The sequence below is a fragment of the Ochotona curzoniae genome, unplaced genomic scaffold (assembly GCF_017591425.1).
Source record: "Ochotona curzoniae isolate NIBS_2020 unplaced genomic scaffold, NIBS_Ocur_1.0 scaffold_4812, whole genome shotgun sequence".
Lineage (NCBI taxonomy): Eukaryota > Metazoa > Chordata > Mammalia > Lagomorpha > Ochotonidae > Ochotona > Ochotona curzoniae.
The window spans coordinates 5,072,497-5,094,486 of record NW_024467124.1 but is presented as its reverse complement, the minus strand read 5'-3'; the positions used below and the strand labels follow the sequence as shown (position 1 = coordinate 5,094,486).

At 44.8% G+C, this 21,990-nt stretch overlaps 1 protein-coding gene across 8 annotated transcripts in view; it reads right to left on the bottom strand.

Moving 5' to 3' along the window:
• DLGAP1 (DLG associated protein 1) overlaps positions 1–21,990 on the bottom strand; it is a 316,404-nt gene that overhangs the window by 43,260 nt on the left and 251,154 nt on the right. For all 8 annotated transcript variants that reach the window (XM_040970572.1, XM_040970575.1, XM_040970573.1 and 5 more), the window contains one exon: positions 6,645–6,736. In XM_040970572.1, coding sequence (XP_040826506.1) covers positions 6,645–6,736 — 92 coding nt within the window. The remainder of the gene's footprint in view (positions 1–6,644; positions 6,737–21,990) is intronic.

The window sequence follows — 21,990 nt, the reverse complement described above, 5'->3', positions numbered from 1 at the left end:
ATGTCCTGGCTGCTCCACTTCCCATCCAGGTCCCTGCTTGAGCCTGGAAAAGCAATAGAGGACAGCCCAAAGCCCTAGGACCCTGCATCCACGTTGGAGACGTGGCTCCTGGCTTCGGATTGGCTCAGCTCCGGCTGTTGTGGTCCCTTGAGAGATGCACCAGTGGGTGTAAAATCTTTCTGTCTCCCTTTTTCTCTGTAAATCTGCTTTTCCAATAAAGATAAAATAATTTTTTTTAAAAAAAGTAGATAATATACTAAAGTACTTCAAAAAGTTTATAGAAAATATAAATTGAAAGATATATTTGGTGGGCTTGTATTGTCGTAACAAGTGGGTAAGGCTGCTACATATAATGCTGGCATCCCACACAGGCCCCGCTTGCTGTGCCAGCTGCTCCACTTCTGCTCCAGCTCCCTGCTTAGGGCTTGGGAAGAGTACTGAAGGCTGGCACAAGCCCTTGCACCCATGTGGGAGCTCCAAATGCAACTCCTGGCTTCAGGCTGATCAAGCGCTGATAGCTGCCACCCATGGGGAGTCAATCACCAATGCAAGATTTCTTTCTCTGTTACTCCGACTTTTAAAATATATCAATCAATAATTATCTATTCATTAATTTTTAAAGAATTATTCATTTTTATTGAAAATACAGATATACAGAGAGGAAAAAAGTCAGAGAGGAAAAACCTCCATCCTCTGGTTCACTCCCCAAGCAGCTGCAATGGCCAAAGCTGAGTTGATCCAAAGCCATTAACCCGGAGCTTCTTCTGAGTCTTCCACACAGGTGCAGTGTCCTAAGGAGTTGGGCCGTCCTCAACTAATTTCCCAGGCCAGCAGAACCTGGAAGGGAACTGGAGCAGCTGGGATATGAACTGGTGCCCCTATGGAATCCCAGCGCATGCAAGGTGAGGATTTTAGTAGCTAGGCTATTGAGCCAGACCCAAATCCATAAATCTTAAAAAAAAAAAAAAAAAGATTTAAGTTAGAGTGTAGTTTTGTAGCATAGTGGGTTAAGGCACCACATATGACACCAGCATCCTTTACATGGGTGCTGGTTTCAGTCTCAGATATTCCATTTATGAGCCAGCTTTCTGCTAAAGTGCCTGGAAGTTGTGGGAGGTGGTTCAAGTCCTTCTGTCCCTTTTCACCAGATGGAGTTCCAGACTTTGGCTTCAGTCTGCGTGAGCCATTGCACCTTTCTAGGGAGTGATTCAGCAATTGGAAGATTTTTTTTCTCTCTCCTTTTCTTTCTATCTCTTATATATTCTGCCTTTCAAATAGATCAAATCTTATCTCTCTTTTTTTTTAAAGATAAATTTATGGTTTGAGTCCTGGCTGCTCTGCCCACATGCACAAGTCCCTGATGAGTACCTAGGAGACCCCAGTGGAACTCCAAGCTTTGTTCTCGGGCCTGGCCCAGCTCCGATTTTCGTCTGCATTTGCAGAGTAAATCAGCAGATGGAAAATTTCTCACTTTCTCACTGAATGCCCCATTTAGATAAATGAATAGATACTTATTAAGGACTGAAAAACTCTGAATCAAATTAATGCTTTTAAATTTTTTAATTCATTTTGTTTGAGAGGCTGGGACACAGAGCGTCAGAGCTCTCATGTACTGGTTCACGCCCTCAAAATGCTGCAACAGCAGAGATGGGGCCAGGCCGAAGTCAGAAAGCAGAAACTCAATCCAGGCCCCCTCTGTGCTTGGCAGGGAACCCGGCCTCCTGAGCCACCTCCTCTGCTGCCGCCAAGGGCAGCCAAAACTCAGAGCCAGGTACAGGAGCAAGCATCCCGGTTAGTCCTTTCCCAACAGGCCAATCGCCTGCTCCTCAACTGGATCTTTTGAAAGCACTTTTCCTATGTTTTAAAGGATGCACGCATTCCCCTAGCTTTTGTCAATTACTCCAGAACCTGCCAGAGGGCTGACACATGAACATGCTGCTGTAGGTTTTTCCTCAAGGAAATCTGCATTCTCCTTTTCTAATAAATACTATGATATCCTGTGTCCACCATCACTGAGTTCTACAGCTGCCAGTGTGGTTCAGCAAAGAAGTGCTCATTTGAAGGCGTGTGAAAAGTACACTTGTTATCTGGAAGGAAAGGGGAGATCCCTGGGAACCTCCTGGCTTCCTCACCTTTGGTTTGCTAGATCTGCTAATTATCCGCTTGAAAGGTAAGAAGACCGCCTACAAATTCCTGGGGAGCGGTCACAAGGATGAGAGAGGCTGGGGCCAGGATGCTGCACGCAGCCCCAGGAAGAGCCCTGCTGGAGAGGAGTGTCCTGGGAGGTGTGGCCGTAATTTGCCTGGTGTTCTCAGCACCCGCGTGCTTTCTCTCAGCAAACGTGGGCCCTTGGGGAGCCACTGGGGGATCCTAAGACGAGAAGGTGGGAAAAGTGGCTAATGCTTGATGAAAATGGCTCGTTTCTTTCTTCTCTGGTTTGTTGCTGCCGTGGCATTGCCACTAGTGACCCGCGGGCTGTCTTTGTTGTCGCCCAGCCCCCATGGTGAGGCGACCTGGGAGGGCGGAAATGGCTAGAAGGCTGTTAGGCACACTGTGGAGGCTACGTAATGCCTGCTTTGACTCCATCTTCCTTCTGTTCTGAGTTGGAGCATTGAAGAATACCCTGCATTTACAAGTGTGTTCCTTTAATAAATCAGTTAGGTGGGCTTAGCTGCAAGTTACTTTGGCTTCCTAAATGGTTCTTGGCCTCTCTCAACGTCTTTTAATCTTCAGCTCTTTGGATTATCTCTTTCTTTCTCTGGCTCTATTTTCCTGCCGTCACTTTTTCTTGGGTTGTTGTCTTTTCTCAGCCTTGTTTATTTGAGAAAGGAAGAAGGGATGCCTTGTTACTGGCCACTCAGTGTGAAAACAGCAGTCTCATCTTTATCACTAGGTAATTAAAACAACCAAAAAAAAAAAAAACAGCCGCCATTAAGTAATTTCATCTGTGTAATTTTGCTTTTTAAAGATCCTATCTAGATGAATTACCACCCCATTATAAAATGAAGTACAGCTGGGGAGAGAGGAGGACGATAAACCCTTCTCATGACAATGGAGATCTTGTGGAGGGGTTACAAACAATCATTACAAAGTGACCCTTGAGGAAAAGGACACTTTGGCAACTTACACGCTACAAGTGGTCTGCCAGCACTTTGTCGGGGATGCATTTTCAACCTCTCAGCTTCCCAAGGAACTGACCATGCTACAAACTCGAGCTTGCCAATATTGCCATAAAATTTAAAAACATATATATCAATCAATGCTCAGCTTTCTAAAAACATGATAAAAGTAGCTTTTTTGAAGCCCTGAGATTGCTATTAGATAGATCGAAATAATGCAAAATTCAGCATTCCTGTGGCTGGACAGGTGTCAGCGTGTTAATTTGCCAGGAGATTGACTGTGAGGGAAATATTTGAAGTCAGATAAACAGTTGATATGACTTTGTCTTATGTTTGAAGAAAAGACAGTATGTTGGCTTTCTCAAAACTTCAATCACAGAAGTTTCTATTTCAGTGCTTCATAGACTAGGAAACACATAGAGAATCTTACATGTTGGACATTCTAAAAAGTTTTACATAAATTTAACAGCACGTCCTAGGACAACACTGAAGTAAATATCGTTATCTACCTACTGCCACTGTTAAAAACCAAATCTTCCTTTCACTTTCTAGAATGGTTTAAGGTTCACTGCAAAACCAAGTTCTGATGCCCCCTTCCTCCTCCCAGCACTGCACAGCATCTGCTCTCATATCCCCCAGGAGATTGGTATCAGGACTGCATTGCGGGGGGACCCTTTTGACAACCATATAATGGCATGACTCTGCCACTGCATGACCCTGAGCCAACCCATAGCTCTGAACTCCTCTGTGCACTCACTGTATACCCACCCTGCCTCCCACCGGCAACCACGATTCCTTTTACTTTGTGATGTCATAGTTGGACTCATATAAAACACAGAGTTTTCAGTTTGATTTATTTCACTTAGGATACACTTTATTTTCCTCCACGTCTTCAACAGTATGCTGTATCCCTGATATTCTGTATCAGGAAGCAGGTTCTTCGAGTCCTAGCTGGTTCATACCCAATCCAGCTTCCTGTAAATGTGCCTGAGACATGTCCCTGCCACCCATGCTGCCTCTTGCCTATAAAGTGAACCTGTAGATGGAAGTCTGCTCCCCTACTCCTAGTGTTGCCTGTCAAATAAATAAATAAATCTTAAAAGCAATAAACTTTCATTTATCTACCTACCTAGATATCATACCTTGTATGATATCTAATTTCTTCCTTAGGCTCCTTAGCATATTAATCATAGTTTAAAAGATCCTTGATTTGGTAATTTCAACATCCCTGTCACACCCATCTCTGATTCTGATGTTTTTCTATCTCTTTAAACTGTGCTTTTTCCTTATAGTATGCCTTGTAATTTTTTTTTTTTTTAAAGAGGACATGATACACTGTGGTAAATGGGCCTTTAGTAATGAATGGTAGATGTAGAGAGAAGAAACACAATATATAGAACTCTAATCAGCCCTCAATGTTTTGGTGGATCTGTGCCCTGCACTATGAAGCCCGCGTTTTTCAGTTTTAATTTGGATTTTTTTTTTTCCCTATTATGGTTAAAAACGGTGATAGAGGCTGGGGGTGGGGATTTCTCTCCCCACCTTCAACTCCAGAAGGCTAGAGGTTCCCTTCCCCAGGTAGATGAGACCTGATGAAACTTCAGCAGGCCAAAAGCCTGGCAAAACAGTTTCTGTTGCACCAGGTCCTGGTGTATTTCACAGTGGTTCTTTCCCCTCCCGCTTGCAGGGAGAGAAAGGTAATTTTTCTCCAGTTTTCACAGTGAAGATCTGACAGAGCTCTTAGTAAATCTCACAAAAGCATGGGATCTTTGCATGGCAGGATCTGCCTTGAGTTTTCAACTCAGAGTTGTCCACATGGAGCTTCCCTCAATTACTCAACTAACAGTTCACGTTTTGCTACCCTGGCACAGCTTCTTGAAGTTTTCTGACCATGGGCTTCTATTCGGTAAGCTGTGCTTCTCTGTTATCTATGTCTCTGATTTTCTGGGGAACAGTTTGCTCTGTGACTCCCCTCTGACGGACACAGGAAAGGGCTGGTGATTTTTCAGTTTGTTCATTCTTTTATTTGTTTTTAAGAAAGAGTGGCAACTTCAAAACTCCTTATAGATTGGATTAAAGATTACCAATTGTGCCCCTTTTCAAGATGTGGTGATTTACTCAGAGCCCTCCATCTGGTCCATGGCGGGGCCAGGATTTGGATATAGGTGATTTGGATCCAGATTCTGTGCTCTGAACCACAACACCATTGAGAAAAACAAGCAAGTTAAGCTGATGAAGGCTGGAGGAAAGTGTTTCTTACTATGGGTTGTTTCATTGTCACTAAAATAGAATTTAAAAGCAACTCTCAAATCAATACCAGGAGATTCTAAAATAGGACCATTTTCAGAACTGATGTATGGCTTCAGATAGTCCGTCTAGGAAACACATAGCTTTTATATATAGGAGGCTTATGTAGTTATTTATCAAATGTATCTCAGGCCACTTTTTCAAGTTTATTTGACTCATGATTCTAAAGACTGGGAAGTTCATGAACGTGACACACCTGTTAGGTTTGTGGTTGTGGTAAGGGTTGGTGCTTAATTATAACAGGGAAAAGCACTGAAGAGGAAGATAGCTCACGCAAGGCAGCTAGGCATGAGGGGCTGGCTTCTCTATAACCACCTTCCCTAACCACCCCTGTGAGAAAGGCATTAATCCCTCCTTCACAATGTAATTCCTTTCAAGGGACCAACTTCCCAACATCACCACAATGGCAAATTTTAACTTGCTTTCCAGAGTGGAAAAGCTGTTTTCAAACCATTAGCAGAATGGATGGGTAATGGATGACATCCAAATGATTGTTCCTAATTAATACAGAAGACATTAGTGGCAAAATTGAGATAACATCCTGACTATAAGCTAGAACTCTCTGCCCCATCGAACTCCAGCTTAACTTCATACAGTCCACATTTAGTATGTGCAAAATATAGTGCTGGAAGGTGGGAGTACCCGTACCCAATAAAACATAATTCCAACCACAGTTCAAGAATTCAATACACTTTGCCTCAATCAAATTCTCACTTATAATGCCAAAGAATCTGCAAAGTCCCTTCCAACTCCTGGATCCTGATCTGGTGAAACCCTAAATTTCCACTATTGATTACTAGGACGTTAGAGTAAGCTTATTTCAAAGAGCAATCTAAAGGTAGTGGGGGTTCAGGGCGATGATAGGAAATATTTTCTTTATTTCTCCTCATTCATTCATTCACTGAACACATACTAACTACCAGGCATTATGTGCTTGGAATAAAAATAGAAATATGTTCTCTTCTCATAAAAGCCTATAATCTAAATGATTGAGTTTTTTTAATAGAGGAATTGCACATGCAGTGCTATGTGAATGTGATGCATTTAACTGTTATTGCATCTGGTATAAAATGCATAACATGGAATCAACGCATATTGATTCAAACTTCAGTGCTTCCAGAAGTTGGTGGGAAGCAGCATTCAGTTTTGTAGATGTACTATTTAGAACAAATACTTGCCAACATCAAGATGAAATAAGACAGATACCAATGGACTCACCACTTCTCTTCTTCTACTTGTACTCCCACAGACTGGAACTTACTGGCTGCCTTATTTTCCCCCGCTTTGTCAGGTTCATCAGCATCATCCACCTAAAGAAATCAGAGAAATTGAGCTGCTTGATTTCAGTTAACTCATTTGGAGGACCAGTGTTATAGTTCATCAGGAATATGTTATATTACTGGAATGCTTTGTGATTTGTAACCTATATGTTCAACGTTTGCATGTTTGGTGAAAATCCCCACTACTTTGTTAACGTATTCTTTCCTGATTCTAATAAAATGCTGTTTTTATCCAAAGTTCAGGGTGCTAATCCCTCTGTATTCCTCCAGAGATCTGTATGCATATTCATCTCTCAGTACCCACAGGGACCTGTTCCAGGACCACTGACAGTACAATCTATAGATGCCCAAGTCCCTTACATGAAACGAAATAACATTTTCATATAACCTATGCACATATCCTTTTATATTCTTTAAAACAACTCTTGATGATTACTATAATACACAATGGGGTATACAAATTGTATAAATACTTGTTAGTCTATACATTTTTAAGCAAATAATGACAAGAAAAGTCTATAATATTCATTATGAAACAAATTAAAAATACGTTTTCGCTTTGTGGTTGGCTGAATCTGTGAAAGCAGAACCCATAGACACGAGAGACTGACCTACACAGTTCTCGTGAGCACTGCGTTGGAGGGGAGCATCACAGAAGTGTGTTATTGGAAGGCTTGAATTTGTAGAAAGCAAAAAAACAAAGAAAAAAAGAAAATTCATGTATTTTAACTGTTGATGCTGGATGATTTAGATACTAACCTTTTAGGATAAACTATAGAATTCATTAATTTTCCCTCCATATTAAATATTTGACTTTGAATATCACATTATGGTTTCCAAAACTATATATATATACATATTAAAACTAATATGAAAAAGATATCCACATATGTCTAGCAGTCTAAATGAATGATTAGCCTCAACCCACATTAGAAGTAAATTGTGAAGTTTTTCAGATGTTAGGTTTATTAGGGATTTAGCATTGTTGCTTTTTTGTCCTTTTATATTTAGTACAGTATTTGTCTCTAAAAACAAAAGCAGTTAGTTTAAATTACATACAATTAAAATACAGAGCCCAGTAAGGAAACTGTCGGTACCTCTCTGATGGGCTACAACTCCCACTGAGGAGCATGAGGACCAGGGCTGGGGCAGGCCTGGCTGTCAGGCAGTGGCACTGCCAGCGTGAGTGTGGGCTGGACAATGTGGTTAGTTGGGTTGAGCTAGGATCTAACACCCATTGATATGTACGAGAGCTGAATGGGATGTGGGACAGACTGGACCAGTATGCTGCACATGTTGGCAAGCACAGGAACCAGGGCTGGGAGTGGGCCTAGTTGGGGTTACAAGGGGTTACTCCAACTAGGCTGTAGTCCTGCTGGTGAACGTGAGGGCTGAGTGTGTAGTGGGCTATGTTGGTCTGGGCCACAGCCTCCATTGGTTTGCCTAAGAGAGGGGGCTAGAGACAGAATTGACCCAATAATTACAACTACCAGAGTTGTGTAGGCTGACGTGGGTGATGGAATAAGCCAAAGACCCCGTATTGGGTAGCACACAAAAAGTCAGATCTGGGATCACCTCAGATGAGATTTCTTTGGGGATCACCTCAACTGAACTGCTAGACTCAAAACTCCAACCATCGGGAGAATTGTAGGATCTGTGGACTGACCATAAAGTGCATGTGTCAGAACTGGGCTCCTCGGGGGGATAAGATGGAGCAGTGGACAGCATACCCAGATGCACATGGAGCATATGGCAGTCCACTGGGGCCTGCAAAGGACATCTGGTAGCATAGCAGAGGAAGGAGGGAAGAACAAATTGGTAACTATCTTAGGCCAGCGATGACAGCAAATATCCAGGCAAATGGAGATTCTAAGGTGGACTATGACAGCCAATGGACCTTGTCTTTGGAGCGGCATTTCAGAACTATGGACACCACCTGAGCAGATCCCCCGGAGAATGCTCCACACTGGGGACTGTGGGATGACATGGGATGTTTGTTCCCCATCCCCGGGGACTGAGGTGGTTGGGAGGTTGGGTGTGGTTTTTACTCTTATCTCCCCACTGCCTGCAGATACAGGAGGAAGAAAAAGAAAATCTGGAAAAAACAGGCTCATCCATTTTCCCTGGTCCTTAACCCTTCCCACCCTGATCAGCTGTGTAAATATCATCAAAAATTAAAATTAAAAAATTTAAAAAAAGAAATAAAAAAGCTAGAAAAAGAAAAAAGAAATAAAGAAATTAGAATATAGGGGTCAATGCAGTGGATCCATAGGTTAATCCTCCACCTTGAAGCGTCAAGATCCCATATAAGTACTGGTTCATGTTCTGGCTGCCTCACTTTCCATCCAGCTCTATGCTTATAGCCCGGGAAAGTACTGTAGAAGATGTTACAACTTCTTGGGCCTCTGCACCCACATAGGAGATCCAGAGGAGGTTCTTGGCTTCAGATCTGCTCAGTTCTGTCCATTGTGGCCACTTAGGGAGTGAATAAGCAGATGGAAAAAAATCTTTCTCTCTGTCTTTCCTCTCTGTAATCTGTCTTTCCAATAAAAATAAATAAATTTTTAAAGAAGTGAAAATACAGACATATATATTATAGATTGTTGCTAGTTTGCTTTTAAAATTTTTAATTTTCTCCTAATATTGTTTACATACGGAGAGGGATGCATGCCCGTGTGGGCCTCTGATCAGGGTAGAGAGGGCCAAGTATGCAGGAAGGTGGATAGGACAAATGCTTTTTGTTTCCTCCTGTGTCCCCAGGGCGAGGAGAGATGGGGGCTTCTCCTTGCTGCCAAATTACATTAGCAATCCAGGGATGCGGGATGGTCATTTGATGATGCCTTAGAGACCCAGATGTGGGGAAGAGTGTTCCAAGGTGTTACCTGACTGGTTTTGATAGTTCTGAGATGTTGTTGGTTTCATTGCTCCAGAGTTGAGGAAATCTTTCCAAGGTCTATTGGTTGACAAAGTCCACCTTAGGGCATCCACAGACCCAGGAACATATTGCAAAGCCTGGCCAGTGGCGTGGCCCATTCTGTTTTACCTTCCATCTTCTGACGTGGCAGTCAACATCCCCTGGTAGCCTGGCTGAGCTGCCTGTCAGATCCCTCGTGTGTATCTGGGTCTGCTGTCCACTACACAGGCATTAACAGCTGAGGAACCCCAGTCCTGATATATGCAGTCCAAGGTCAGGTCATGTATCTTGTGTGCTCCCCAGTGGAAACTGCAGCTTAGTATTGGAGTGCTCCAAGTTTCCCTACCATGCCTGCTCCCAGTGCTGGATCCCACATGTCCAGTGGGTATAGTGCCCTGCTTGGCATGTCTGCCCTCAGTTCTTTCCTTTCCATGTGCCATCGGGTGCTACAGCCTGACCCTACCCAGTCTCCTCCCAGCCACAGCTCTCTTGAGTACCAGATGGGTTCCTGTCAGGTGAGTTCTGTGGTCCAGTCTAGACTCAGCGCATCACCACGCTCAGCTGTTCAGGTAAACCAGTGGGTGCTGCAGTCCCACAGAAGTGAGCCCACAGTCCCCTATAGAATCTGCCTCCAAATCCAGTTCTCTTGCATTCTGGTAGGTACTGTGGCCCAGTTGACATGGTCCACCTGCTGCTCCAACCCTTGTAAGTGGGTATTGCAACCTAGTCTAGCTAGGCAGGTTCCACTAGCCCCAGCTTTTGTGTGTGCCATTGGGCTGTAGGTGATGCTATTTAGTGTAGCCCAGGTCTCCTATGTGGGCGACTGCCTTGACTTGACCCAGACATGTCTTGTGGTTTCCCTCCTCTAAAGACCACTCCATCTCAGCTCCTCCGCCTACCTGTGAGTGCAGGGGCCCAGTCTGTATAAGATTCTGGAAGTCATGCCTCCCCTGACAATCATGCCCTCAGCTGCTCCCACTCCAGACCCCCTTCCCCAGGCAACCTGCAATCCTTCCCACAACTGCCTGGAGGCCAGGATGCTGTCCCGGCAGGCAAGGTGTTCCCTGCCTTCCCCACACATCTTATTAAAAAAAAAAAAAAAAAAGGGCAGAGGCGGGTGGGGGGAGGGAGGAGTATAAAGAATAGGTAACTATGCTGGCATACCGGTGTAGTTAACACAAATTTGGCATGAACCAGGCTCAGAGTGCCTACCAGCTACGGCTGCTTTCTCCCAGTAGTGTAACATTTCCCTAGGTACAAGGCCCACTGTGATTTAGATCTAGGTAGACATTCATAAATGATCATTATTACTAAAATTATGTAGGTGGGATCACACATACTTTTCCTGAGATTTGCTTCATTTACTAACACTGTCATCATCTGAGTCTTTTGCTATGTCAGTGTATAGCTGGACGCCAGTTCCTTGGTGGCTGCATGAATATTTCCTTTAATGACTATTTAAACAACATCATAGTGATATACTCTTTTTTGCTATCGTAGATAGTGTTATAAATAACATCACCTATGTATCTTTAGAAGAGTTATGCAAGTGTTGCTTGGAAAACATTCTTAGAAGTGGAAATGGAAGACACAGAGCACACACAACTCTAGGAAGCATTATTCAATGGCTCCTCCCTAATGCCACAGCGAAAAATACCTAATGCTTCTTGGTTTTCTTTGGTTGATTATATCCTTTGCTTGTTTCTGCCTCTACCCAAAGTGAGATTTGAAATAAGTAAATAAGTCTTCTTTTAAGAAATTCATGTTCATAGGATTCTATTTCGTGATGCTAAATCCTTCCTTTTATACATAACTGCAATTATTTTCTTTATCATTAATCTTTTAAACTTTGCCCTTCGTTGTAGGCAATCTTTTACTATGTAACCATACCTAGCTTTAATGGTTTGAAAAGGACTCACCTTGAGCAAGTTTTTAAAAGTTCTCTTATGTTTACTTTTGTGCTTTCACGTTCTTGGCAATTTTGCTCTTTCTTTGGGATATTTACATCTTATCTCTCTCGCTTTGTGTCTTGGCTAAGACAGGCAAGTGAAACTGAATCAGCTTGTGAAAACAAAGGGCAACAGTTGACTTCTAACTCTGGAATATTTCTATCAGGTCCCTCCTTTAAGCAGGAATTTAACTGGCTTCTGGCCACAATTGGAGCTATATAGCGCTGGTGGTCCCCCATGGATCATTTTGAATGCATTGATATTTGAAATGACTTCTGAATTTAGCTGAATACTGTTATTTTTTAGTTTCTATCTGGATATCAGATTTTGGTTTTCAAAGGCTAAGTTAACTTTTAACTTCTGGGCTATATACTGCTTGTTAATAATATATTATCTTTAAAAAAGGCATACCTGCATTAGTTCTTAGATTTCACAGCATTGCCTGTAAGCATGTTATTCTGTAATTATTTTTCTTCCGATTTTTTTAGAGTTTCAATATCAGAGTTATATTTACTTGACAGTGCGCATCTTCACTTTTATTTACAAAATAGGAAGTATTTTTTTTAATTAAATGTTGCCATAACCTTTTCTGTAGAATCATCCACCTCTGCACTATTTTAGGGAGATTTTTTTCTTTCTTTTTTTGTTTCTTTCTTTTGTACTAGCATATCAACATTTAATGCTTAATTATAAGCTATTTTCTCTAGTTTTTCTTTCATGTTTGCCTTTTCATTTCCTCTTCCAGCATCTGAGGGGAATGGAGGAGAAGATGAGAAGCCACACCCAGCCTCTCGACCACCCCAGCACCCAGGGATGGGGAACAGCCACCCCACATCAGCCCAGAGTCCCAATGTGGCATACGCTCTTGGGCAGCCAAGTGGTTTCCATAGTTCTGAAATGCTGTTGATCTCACTGACCGAAAGGATGAAAGACCCCTTGCAATGTCCATTGACTGGCACAGTTGGCCTTAGAGTCTCCATTCGCCCAGGTTTTTACTGTCATCTTTTAGCTGGGGTAGTTGTCCAACTTGCTCTGTTCTCCATCCTCTGCCATGGTCCCAGTCGTCCTCTGCAAGCTCCAATGGGCTGCCAAACACTCTGTGTGCCCGTGGGCCTGCTGTGCACTGCTTTGTCTTTTTCACTGAGGAAAACAAGCCCTCCCAGAGGGGCCCAAGAACTCCTGCCAGGCGACTCGGGCCCTGTTTGCGGAGATTTTTGTTGTTTTTACTATTTTTGCTATTTATTTTATTGTTGCTAGATTTTTTGTCCCAGCTTTTTAATTGCTCCTTCCTTCAGTACTAGTAATTTCCATAAATGTCTATTATATCTTGCATTTAAATATGCCAGCATTGGGGCCTGGTGAGGTAGCCTAGCGGCTGAAGCCCTCACCTTGAATGTGCCAGGATCCCATATAGGCGCCGGGTTCATATCGTGGCAGCCCCGTTTTTCCATCCAGCTTCCTGCTTGCAGCCTGGGAAAGCAGTCAAGGACGGCCCAAAGCCTTGGAACCCTGCAGCAGCCACTTTGAGAGAGAACCAGAGGATGGAAAATCTTTCTCTCTGACTCTCCTCCTCTCTGTATATCTGGCTTTCCAATAAAAATAAATAAATCTTAAAAAAGTAATCTCTCTTAAAAAAAAATAAACACGTATACCAGCAATAAATTGTAACAAGGCTCTTGTAATTTCCAGACGGTCATGCCCTTCTTCCGTAAGTAATTAGTGGCTTGAAGTTTCTCTTATTCTCAGACTTGCCTTTCATTTGCTCTCTGTTCAGAACCAGTTCTCAGGAGTCAATTCTACCGGATTTGCCATCGCCAGGCTCTGTTTCCGTTTCTAGTGCACGCATCTCCACTCTCGCCATGATTACGTTCTTCCTGTTAGTTTTGTGTTTGTTTTCTTTGTCAATTGTGTTTTGGATTTGGGATATTTCTTCATCATTATGACAGAACACAGAGCTATAAATTCTTTTCAGACTGCAGCTCTGGCTAAGTGCGCAGAAACGATTTACAGAACTTCCACTGTCATTCCCTTCATAGTCATTTTGAATTTCCTCTTCCATTCAAATGTTATTTAGATATCTTAATATGTTCAAATGTTGGATTTTTTTTCTATTTTATTATTATTATTATTATTATTTTATTACATTGCATCATGAGACACAGTTTTACAGGCACTGGGATTCCCCCCTCCCCTCTTTTATTATCTGTTTCATTTTCATGCATTATGGTTGGAAAATGTAGCTAATTCGGGGGCAAATGAAAAATTTAGATAATTTCTTTAGCTTTAGCTTAAGCTAACTTAAGCTAAGTGAATCAGACGATGGAAGACCTTCTCTGTCTCTCCTCCTCTCTCTATATCTGACTTTCCAATAAAAATAATTATTAAATACATCTTTTTTAAAAAGATGTAGCCACTAATTACTTATGTAGCCCATGTTGCAGGGTCTGCGTTCGGCACCCGGCTCCTGACTCCAGGTTCTTGTTGATGGTGATCAAAGGAGGCAGTGGTGATGGCTCCAGTGGCTTCCCATTTGGGGCGCCTGGATTGAGTTCCAGGCTGTGAGGTTCAGCGGGCCCAAACTCAGCCTTTACAGGAAAGTGGGGATCTATGGGTAAAAGCTTGCTCTCTGTCTCTCTCTCTCTTTGGGTCTGCCTCTCTTGTAGATAATTAACATTTAAAAACTGTTAGATATATATGTGTGTCTATATATATTTACAGATGGACAAATAATAAAGGAAATGTCTGAATCTTTTTTAAAAAAGATTTATTTATTTTTGGGCCTGTTGCAGTGGCCTAGTGGATCAACCCTTGCCTTGCATGCACCAGGATCCCACATGGGCATTGGTTCGCGTCCCAGCTGCTCCGTTTTCCGTCCAGCTCCCTGTTTGTGTCCTGGGAAAGCAGTAGAGGATGGCCCAAGGCCTTGGGATCCTGCATCCAAGTAGAAGACTTGGAAGAAGCTCCTTTCTCCTGGCTTTGGATCGGCTCAGCTCCCGCTGTTGCAGCCACTTGGGGAGTGAACCAGCGGATGGAAGACCTTTCTCTCTCTCTGTGAATCTCTTTCCAATAATAATGAATAAAATATTTTAAAAGAAAAGATAAAATAACATATTTTTAAATAAAATGGATTTATTTATTTTTATTGGAAAGGCAGATCAGATTTATGGAGAGAAGAAACAGAGAGAAAGAGCCTCCATTTGGTTCCTTCCCAAATGGCCTCAGTGGCAGGAACTGAGCCAATCTGAAGCCCAGAGCCAGGAGCTTCTTCTGCATCTTCCACACAGCTGCACAGGTCAAGGATTTGGGCCGTCCTCCACTGCTCTTCCAGGCCACAAGCAGGGAGCTGGATGGGAAGTGGAGCAGCCAGGACTCGAACTGAGACCCATATGGGATGCTGACGCTTGGAGGTAGAGGATTAGCTAGTTGAGCCATTGTTCCAGTAAATCTGCCTTTCCCGCAAAAGTACATTTATTTTTAAAATCACTGCTGGTGTTGCCCATGACTTTGTGATAATGGCATAGAACTCTGCTGTAAATCTGAACCCAGCAGTCCTCCCCCCGCCCCAGCTGGTGCCAGTCAGCACAGCCCCGGGACAGAGTTGGACTTAGGCTTCAGTGTTGTCTGGAATCATAGTGCTGAGAGATATTCCCAACTCATCCTAGACTTTCTCTCTTCATTAAAAAAAATTTTTTTTTTAAGATTCCTTTTATGTGTTTGAAAGGCAGAGTTAAAGAGAGAGAGAGAGATTCTCCAACTGCTGGTTCAATCCCTAAATAGCCACAATGGCTGGGGCTGGGTCAGGCTGGAAGCAGGCTCCTGGGACTTCATCTGGGTTTCCCACATGGGAGGCAGGATCCCAAGAACTTGAGCTGTCTTTTGTTGCATCTCCAGGTGTGCTTGCAGCAAGCTGGATCAGAAGTGGAGCAGTTGGCATTCAAACTGTCACTCTTACAGATTGCTGGTGTCCCAAGTGGCAGCCTAACTCACTGTGCCACAGCTGGCCCCCTCATGGTAGGGTTTTCCTTTTTTTTTTTTTTTTTTTTAAGGATTTATTTATTTTCATTGGAAAGTCAGATATACATAGAGGAGGAGAGACATAGAAGATGATCTTCCATCCGATGATTCACTCCCCGTGACCACAACAGCCAAACTGAGCCAATTTGAACCAAGGAGCATCTTCCAGGTCTCCCACATGGGTGCAGGGTTCCAAGACTTTGGACCATCCTCGACTGCTTTCCCAGGCCACAAGCAGGGAGCTGGATGGGAAGCAGAGCCTGCTGGGATTCAGACCAACGCCCATATGGATTCTGGTGCATTCAAGGCGAGAACTTTAGCTGCTAGGCTACCTCGCCGGGTCTCATGGTAGGTTTTAAATGTACTTGCACATGGAGGAAAACAGCTCATGTTTATCATGATCATGCAAATGCATTCTGCAGATTTATCTGCATCTCAGGTTTCCATGCAGTACATCTCCAAGTTACGTTCTTTCCACAAAGGAAGGCAGGACAAGGTCAGGGGCTTCTTCCTTGTTTGCACCTCCTGCTGGCATCCCTCAGCATCCCAGGGTGCAATGGCTGCAGCTTCCTGCTCCCTGAGGCAGCGGTCCCAGATGCCCTGCACCCCTCAGAGGTCCCAGTGGGCTGGACATACGCCATCATTCTTCTGACCCCCTAAGCCCGGTAACCTCACCCTTCCTTCTCTGTCTTATCAAGTCTAGGAGTGGTGAAGACTTCTTGCATCTTTTACTGCTCTCACAGCCTTCCCAGACTTGTGTAACCAATTCTGTGTATTAAACTGCCTCCGTTGAAGTCACAATCCTGGCTTTTGATTTCCTCAGCTAGATTCTAATCAATTCCATATGGCTACATGCATGAAAATTAAAAATGCTTTGGATGGCAGCCAAAGTAGCATGTTCCAGCTTTATACTGTAGGGTAACATCAAAGTGACCCAGTGAAATGTTTTGCAAAAAAAGGCAAGATAGATCATTTCCTAAGAACAAAGACCCTTCATATATAGAGAAAAGAAGAAAGAAAGGAAACAGGGTCATGAGCACTAGAATGGAGACTCAACTTCTTCTTCCTGGTTCAAAACTTACCAAAGGGGGGGTATGTGCGATGGAAACATCACACTCCCTCATCACACATCCCTGTGGTAGGGGTATCAGCTTTCTGCCTGGAGTCCTGGCCATTCTGAGCTTCAGATCCAGCTTCCTGCTAACATACAGAAAATGACCCCAGTACCTGGGCCCCTGATACCCACGTGGGAGATCCAAACACAGTTCTGGGATTCTGGATTCAACTTGATGCAGCCCTGACTATTATGAGCACTGGGGAAGTGAACCAGCAGATGGAAGATCTCTCTTTGTCTTCATCTTTGTCTCTGTCTCTCACTCTGCCATTCAAATAAATAAATAAGTCCTAAAAAAAAAAAAAGAGAGAGAGAGAGAGAGAAGAAAAGAAAGACCCTGCCCTGCCTCCCTAAACTGCCAGCACCTTTGCATCAAAGGGTTACCATCTTTTTCCGTGAGCTGTAGGCAACTGTCCAGGTTGCCTTGCTACGGAAATGTTACACTGCTGGGAGAAAAGCAGCCAGTAGCTGGTGGCCATTCTGGGCCTGGCTGGTGCCAAGTTTGTGTTAACTACACCAGGGTGCCAGCATCGCTGCTCATTCCTTTCTTGTTTGTCTATTTTGTTTTGTTTTTATAGATATGTGGAGAAGACAGGAAACAACAAGACAGAAAACACCCCCCAGACCCCCCAGATGGAGTGGGGCTCCAGACTGCATGGGGAACAAGGTCAGGGTCATGTTAGAGTGGGAACAGCTGAGGGCATGCACACACAGAATAGGAGAGGAATGACTTCTGGGATCCTCCGCAGACTGGGCCTTGCAGGTAGGTGAGGGGGCTGAAACAAATAGTTTAGAGAGGGGAAACGGAAGGTTTGTCTGGGTCAGGCCAAGGCACCTGCCCACGTGGGAGACCTGGGATAGGCTGAAAAGCATCACCCGTAGTCCATTGGCATTGGCAGAAGCTGGAGCTGGGGGGCACACCTGGCTGGACTAGGCTGTAGTACTTGTCCACAAGTGTCAGAGCAGGGGGGTGGGCCATGTCAGGCTGGGCCACAGCACCCACCAGATAGTGAAAGAACTGGATCTGGGGGCAGATTCTATAAAGTATTTGTGGGCTGGTTTCTGTGAGACTGCAACACCCGATGGTTTATGCAGAGAGCTGGGGGATGGTGACGGGTTGAGTCAGGCTAGACCACAGAGCTCACCTGACAGGAACCCACCTGATACTCAGGGGAGCTGTGGCTGGGAGGAGGCTGGGCAGACCAGGCTGTAGCACCCACTTGCACGCACAAAGGCCAAGACCTGGGGATCGCTGCACCTGTTGGCATGCATGGGATCTGGGGCTGGGAGCAGGCCTGATAGGGAAATGCAGGGAATTCCCCAACTAGGCTGAAGCTTCTGCAGGGCAGTACAAGAGTTGGGCTAAGGCGAGCCAGACCAGGCAAGTCTGTAGCACTTGTCAGCATTTGTGTGGGCTGAGTCTGGGGACAGGCTGGGCAGGGCCAAGCTGAGTATCCACTGGCATATGCAAAAGATGGAACTGAGGGCAGATCATGCCAAGCAGGGCCACTGCACCCATCAGCACTTGTGGGACTCAGGGCTGGGAACGGGCCTGCAGGGGAACTCTGAGGACTTACCTGCTGGGCTGTGGTCCCCACTGAGGCTGTGGGTGGAGGTTGGGTAAGGCTTTAGCACCCATCAATGTGTGTGGGGGCTAGGTCTGGGGATAGCTCAAACTGGGCTAGGTTCCAGCACTTGCAGATGCTCTTGAGGCCAGAATGGGTGTGGGACAGGCAAGGCTAGGTCTTGGCACCTGCTGGTTCACATGACAGCCACGTCTTGGAGTGGCAAGGCTGTGGCAATCACCAATAAGAGCAAGAATGGGTACAGGCCAGTTGGGCTAAGCCACAGTACCCACCAATGAGTGCCAGGACTGGGAGGCCAGTCATGCAGTCTGGGCAGAAGCACTTGCTCGCACACGTGAGATCCACTGCTGGAAGTGGGACTGACAGGGGAACTTGAGGAATGCCTCTGTTAAGTCATAATTCCTGCTGGTGAGTGTGAGGGCTAGGGTCGGTCTAGATCAAGTTGGGCTGCAGCACCCATTGACATATATGTGAGCAGGGTCTGTCCACAACACACACTTGCATGAGCAAGAGCCAGGATGGAGTGCAGGACAGGCATGGTTGGACCACAACATCTGTCAGTCCACATTAGACCTGGGAGTAAGCCAGGCTGAACTAGATTGCTGTACCTGCTGTGAAACGGGAAAAGGCTGGGCTGAATCTGATACTGAATGTTGAGATTGGTTATGGGCCAGTACAGACTGGGCCGCAGCACTTGCTGGCACATGCAAGACCTAGGACTTAGTCATGCATGTAGGAATGTACATGACTCCCTTGCAGGGATTCTGCTTCTACTGGTGAGCGTGAGAGCTGGGACTGGGAATAGGCCAGGCTGGGCTAGACTGTCACACCCTCCGGAGTGATTCAACATGGGTGAAGGGTAACCAGACTGGGCCACAGCACCAGCTGTCAAGCACCTAGGCCAGGCCTGAGTATGAGAAGTGTGAGTCATGTCAGGCTTGACTACAGTACCTCCTGGCAGGCACAAGCTCCAAGACAAGGAGCATGCCTGGCAAGAAAAATGTGGGCACTCCTCTGCTGGGCTGCAGCTCCAGCTGGTGAGCATCAGAGCCATGGCTGGGGGCAGGCCTGCTGAAGGGTGCCATTAGGCTGTGGCACCCACTGACTGATACATGTGAGGATTGGATCTGGCAGGCTAGTTGGGTTGGGCCACACCACAGAACCTGTTGGTTCATGTGAGATCTGGAGCGGGGGCAGAATTGACCAAGCTGTATCCACCACTATGTGTGTTGGCTGGTGCAGGAGACAGACTACACCTGACCCTGAACTGGTGGGCACACACAAGAGTCAATCTGAAGTCACCCCAGGCAAACGGGGACCCTGCAATGGACTGCTGGATACAGATCCCAGCCATAAGGAGAAAAAAAAAATCACAAGATGTGTTGTCTGGTCTTGCAATGTATGCAATGAAACTGGGCCTCCTCAGTTACTGATGCCCATGCAGTGGACAGCAGACCCAGATACACACGAAGGATGTGACAAGCAGCTCAGCCAGACCAGCAAAGGAAGTCAATTGCCCTGTAGGAAGATGGAGAGCAGAACAGGCTGAACAATTCTCCTGGCCAAATTTTACAATATGTTCCTGGGTCTGTGGATGCACTAAGGTGGACTTTGTCAACCAATAGACCTTGGAAAGATTTCCTCAACCCTGGAGCAATGAAACCAGCAACATCTCAGAACTATCAAAACCAGTCAGATAACACCTTGGAACACTCTTCCCCACATCTGGGTCTCTAAGGCATCATCAAATGACCATCTCGCATCCCTGGGTTGCTTATGTTTTTGACAGCAAGGAGAAGGGGACACAGGAGAAAAAAAATTGAAGCATTTGTTCCACTCATCTTCCTTCAAGTCTGACCCTCCCCACCCTCATCAGGTCCACATGGGTAAAACATCGCTCTCAATTATGCAAACAATATTAAAAAGAAAATTAAACTTTTGAAAAAGAAAAATAAAAGCAAAAGAATCCCACAAAGTATCAGGATATTAGCATCTTTTAGCTCTGGTCATTGTGTGCAAATTTCTCTCTATAACTGATCTTCTTATTTAGATCTCATTGCTGACAGATGTTCTCTTATATATAATAGCTAGGGTTGTTTGCTTCAACTTACAAAGTGGGTTTCACACTTTTCGAAAGAAATCGCAGGGTAAATATATCTGTTTTAAAAGAAACTGATCCCATCCAAAGCAGGAGAGAGAATGTCAGTGTGTTTGGCTAGTGGAGGGCGAGATGATTGAGAAAGCTACATCTGACAGTGAGGAGCCCTGGTGTGCCGACCCTGTGCTTGCTTAGAGCCCCGCGCATGTGGTCAGGCCCCGCGTGAAGACATTTTCAACAACTGTGGTACCCTAGGAGACAACATGCTGCTTTATGACACCGTAGCTATCTTAGTTGGTGTCATCACATCCTACAATATTCCCACAAAAACACCCCCCCCCCCGACCTGTGTGTCTCAGAAGATGTCCCTGCATTAAGTGGTCTATGACATCACATCACTTAATTTTTTAAAGATTTATTTGTATTGCAAAGTCAGATATACAGAGAGGAGGTGAGACAGAGAGGAAGATCTTCCATCTGATGATTCACCCCCCAAGCGATCGCAATGTCTGGAGCTGAGCTAACCCAAAGCCAGGAGCCAGGAGCCTCTTCCAGGTCTTCCACACGGGTGCAGGGTCCCAAAGGTTTTGAGCCGTCCTCGACTGCTTTCCCAGGCCACAAGCAGGGAGCTAGATGGGAAGTGGGGCTGCCAGGCCCGATTAGTGCCAGGCCTGATCTCTAAGCATTTTTAAGTGTGCCATTCAATGATGGAAGCACACTCCTGTTCTTGCACAATCATCAGCATTTGCCAGCTCTAGAATTTTCCCTTCAGACCTGGCGTGATAACCTAGTGGCTAAAGTCCTCGCCTTGAACATGCTGGGATCCCATATGGTGCTGGTTTGGGCAGTTGAGGACAGTCCAAAGTTTTGGGACCCTGCACATGTGTGGGAGACCCAGAAGAGGCTCCAGGCTCCTGGCTTTGGATCAGCTCAGCTCCAGCCATTGCGACCACTTGAGGAGTGAATCATTGGACAGAAGATCTTCCTCTCTCTCTCCTTCTCTCTGTATGTCTGTCTAATAAAAAAAAGTAAATCTTTCCAAAAAAAAGATTTTTTTCCCCTCATCTCAAACTGAAACTTTGCACCCTTTAAAAATAATTCCATAAGAAGGTAGATTTTTGGAAATTCAGTTGTCCAAACAATCCTGTAAGGGATAAATGAAGAAACCAAGGATCGGGGTGGTGGGAGGGAGAGACGGGTGAGGTGTGGGCCCTGCCTTTGGGCCTTCACTCCCACCGTGTCATCCACTTCCAAGTCCAAATGTGACAATGTCTTCAGGGAAATTCAGCAACTTGTGCCATGGCAACCCAGGAATTATAAAAAGATTTGTGACTCACTGCTACTAGACAAAGCTAAATCGCCTTTAAAGGTGGACTTTTCAAAACAGACTGTGAAAATACTGTGAGAAGTGCCTCATGCCTGCTGTCTAGATGTGCCTAGGAATGGTTCCATGTGGGCAGGCTTACTGGAGCTCAAACAGAAGCTACAATTCAACGGGCACCTGCTGAACGATACTGCACAGTAAGAATGAAGAGAAAAAAAAAATCATTTTGACAGAAGGAAATCTCTAGCAGGGTAACCCAAACTAAACAGTAGTTTAAAAAAAAAA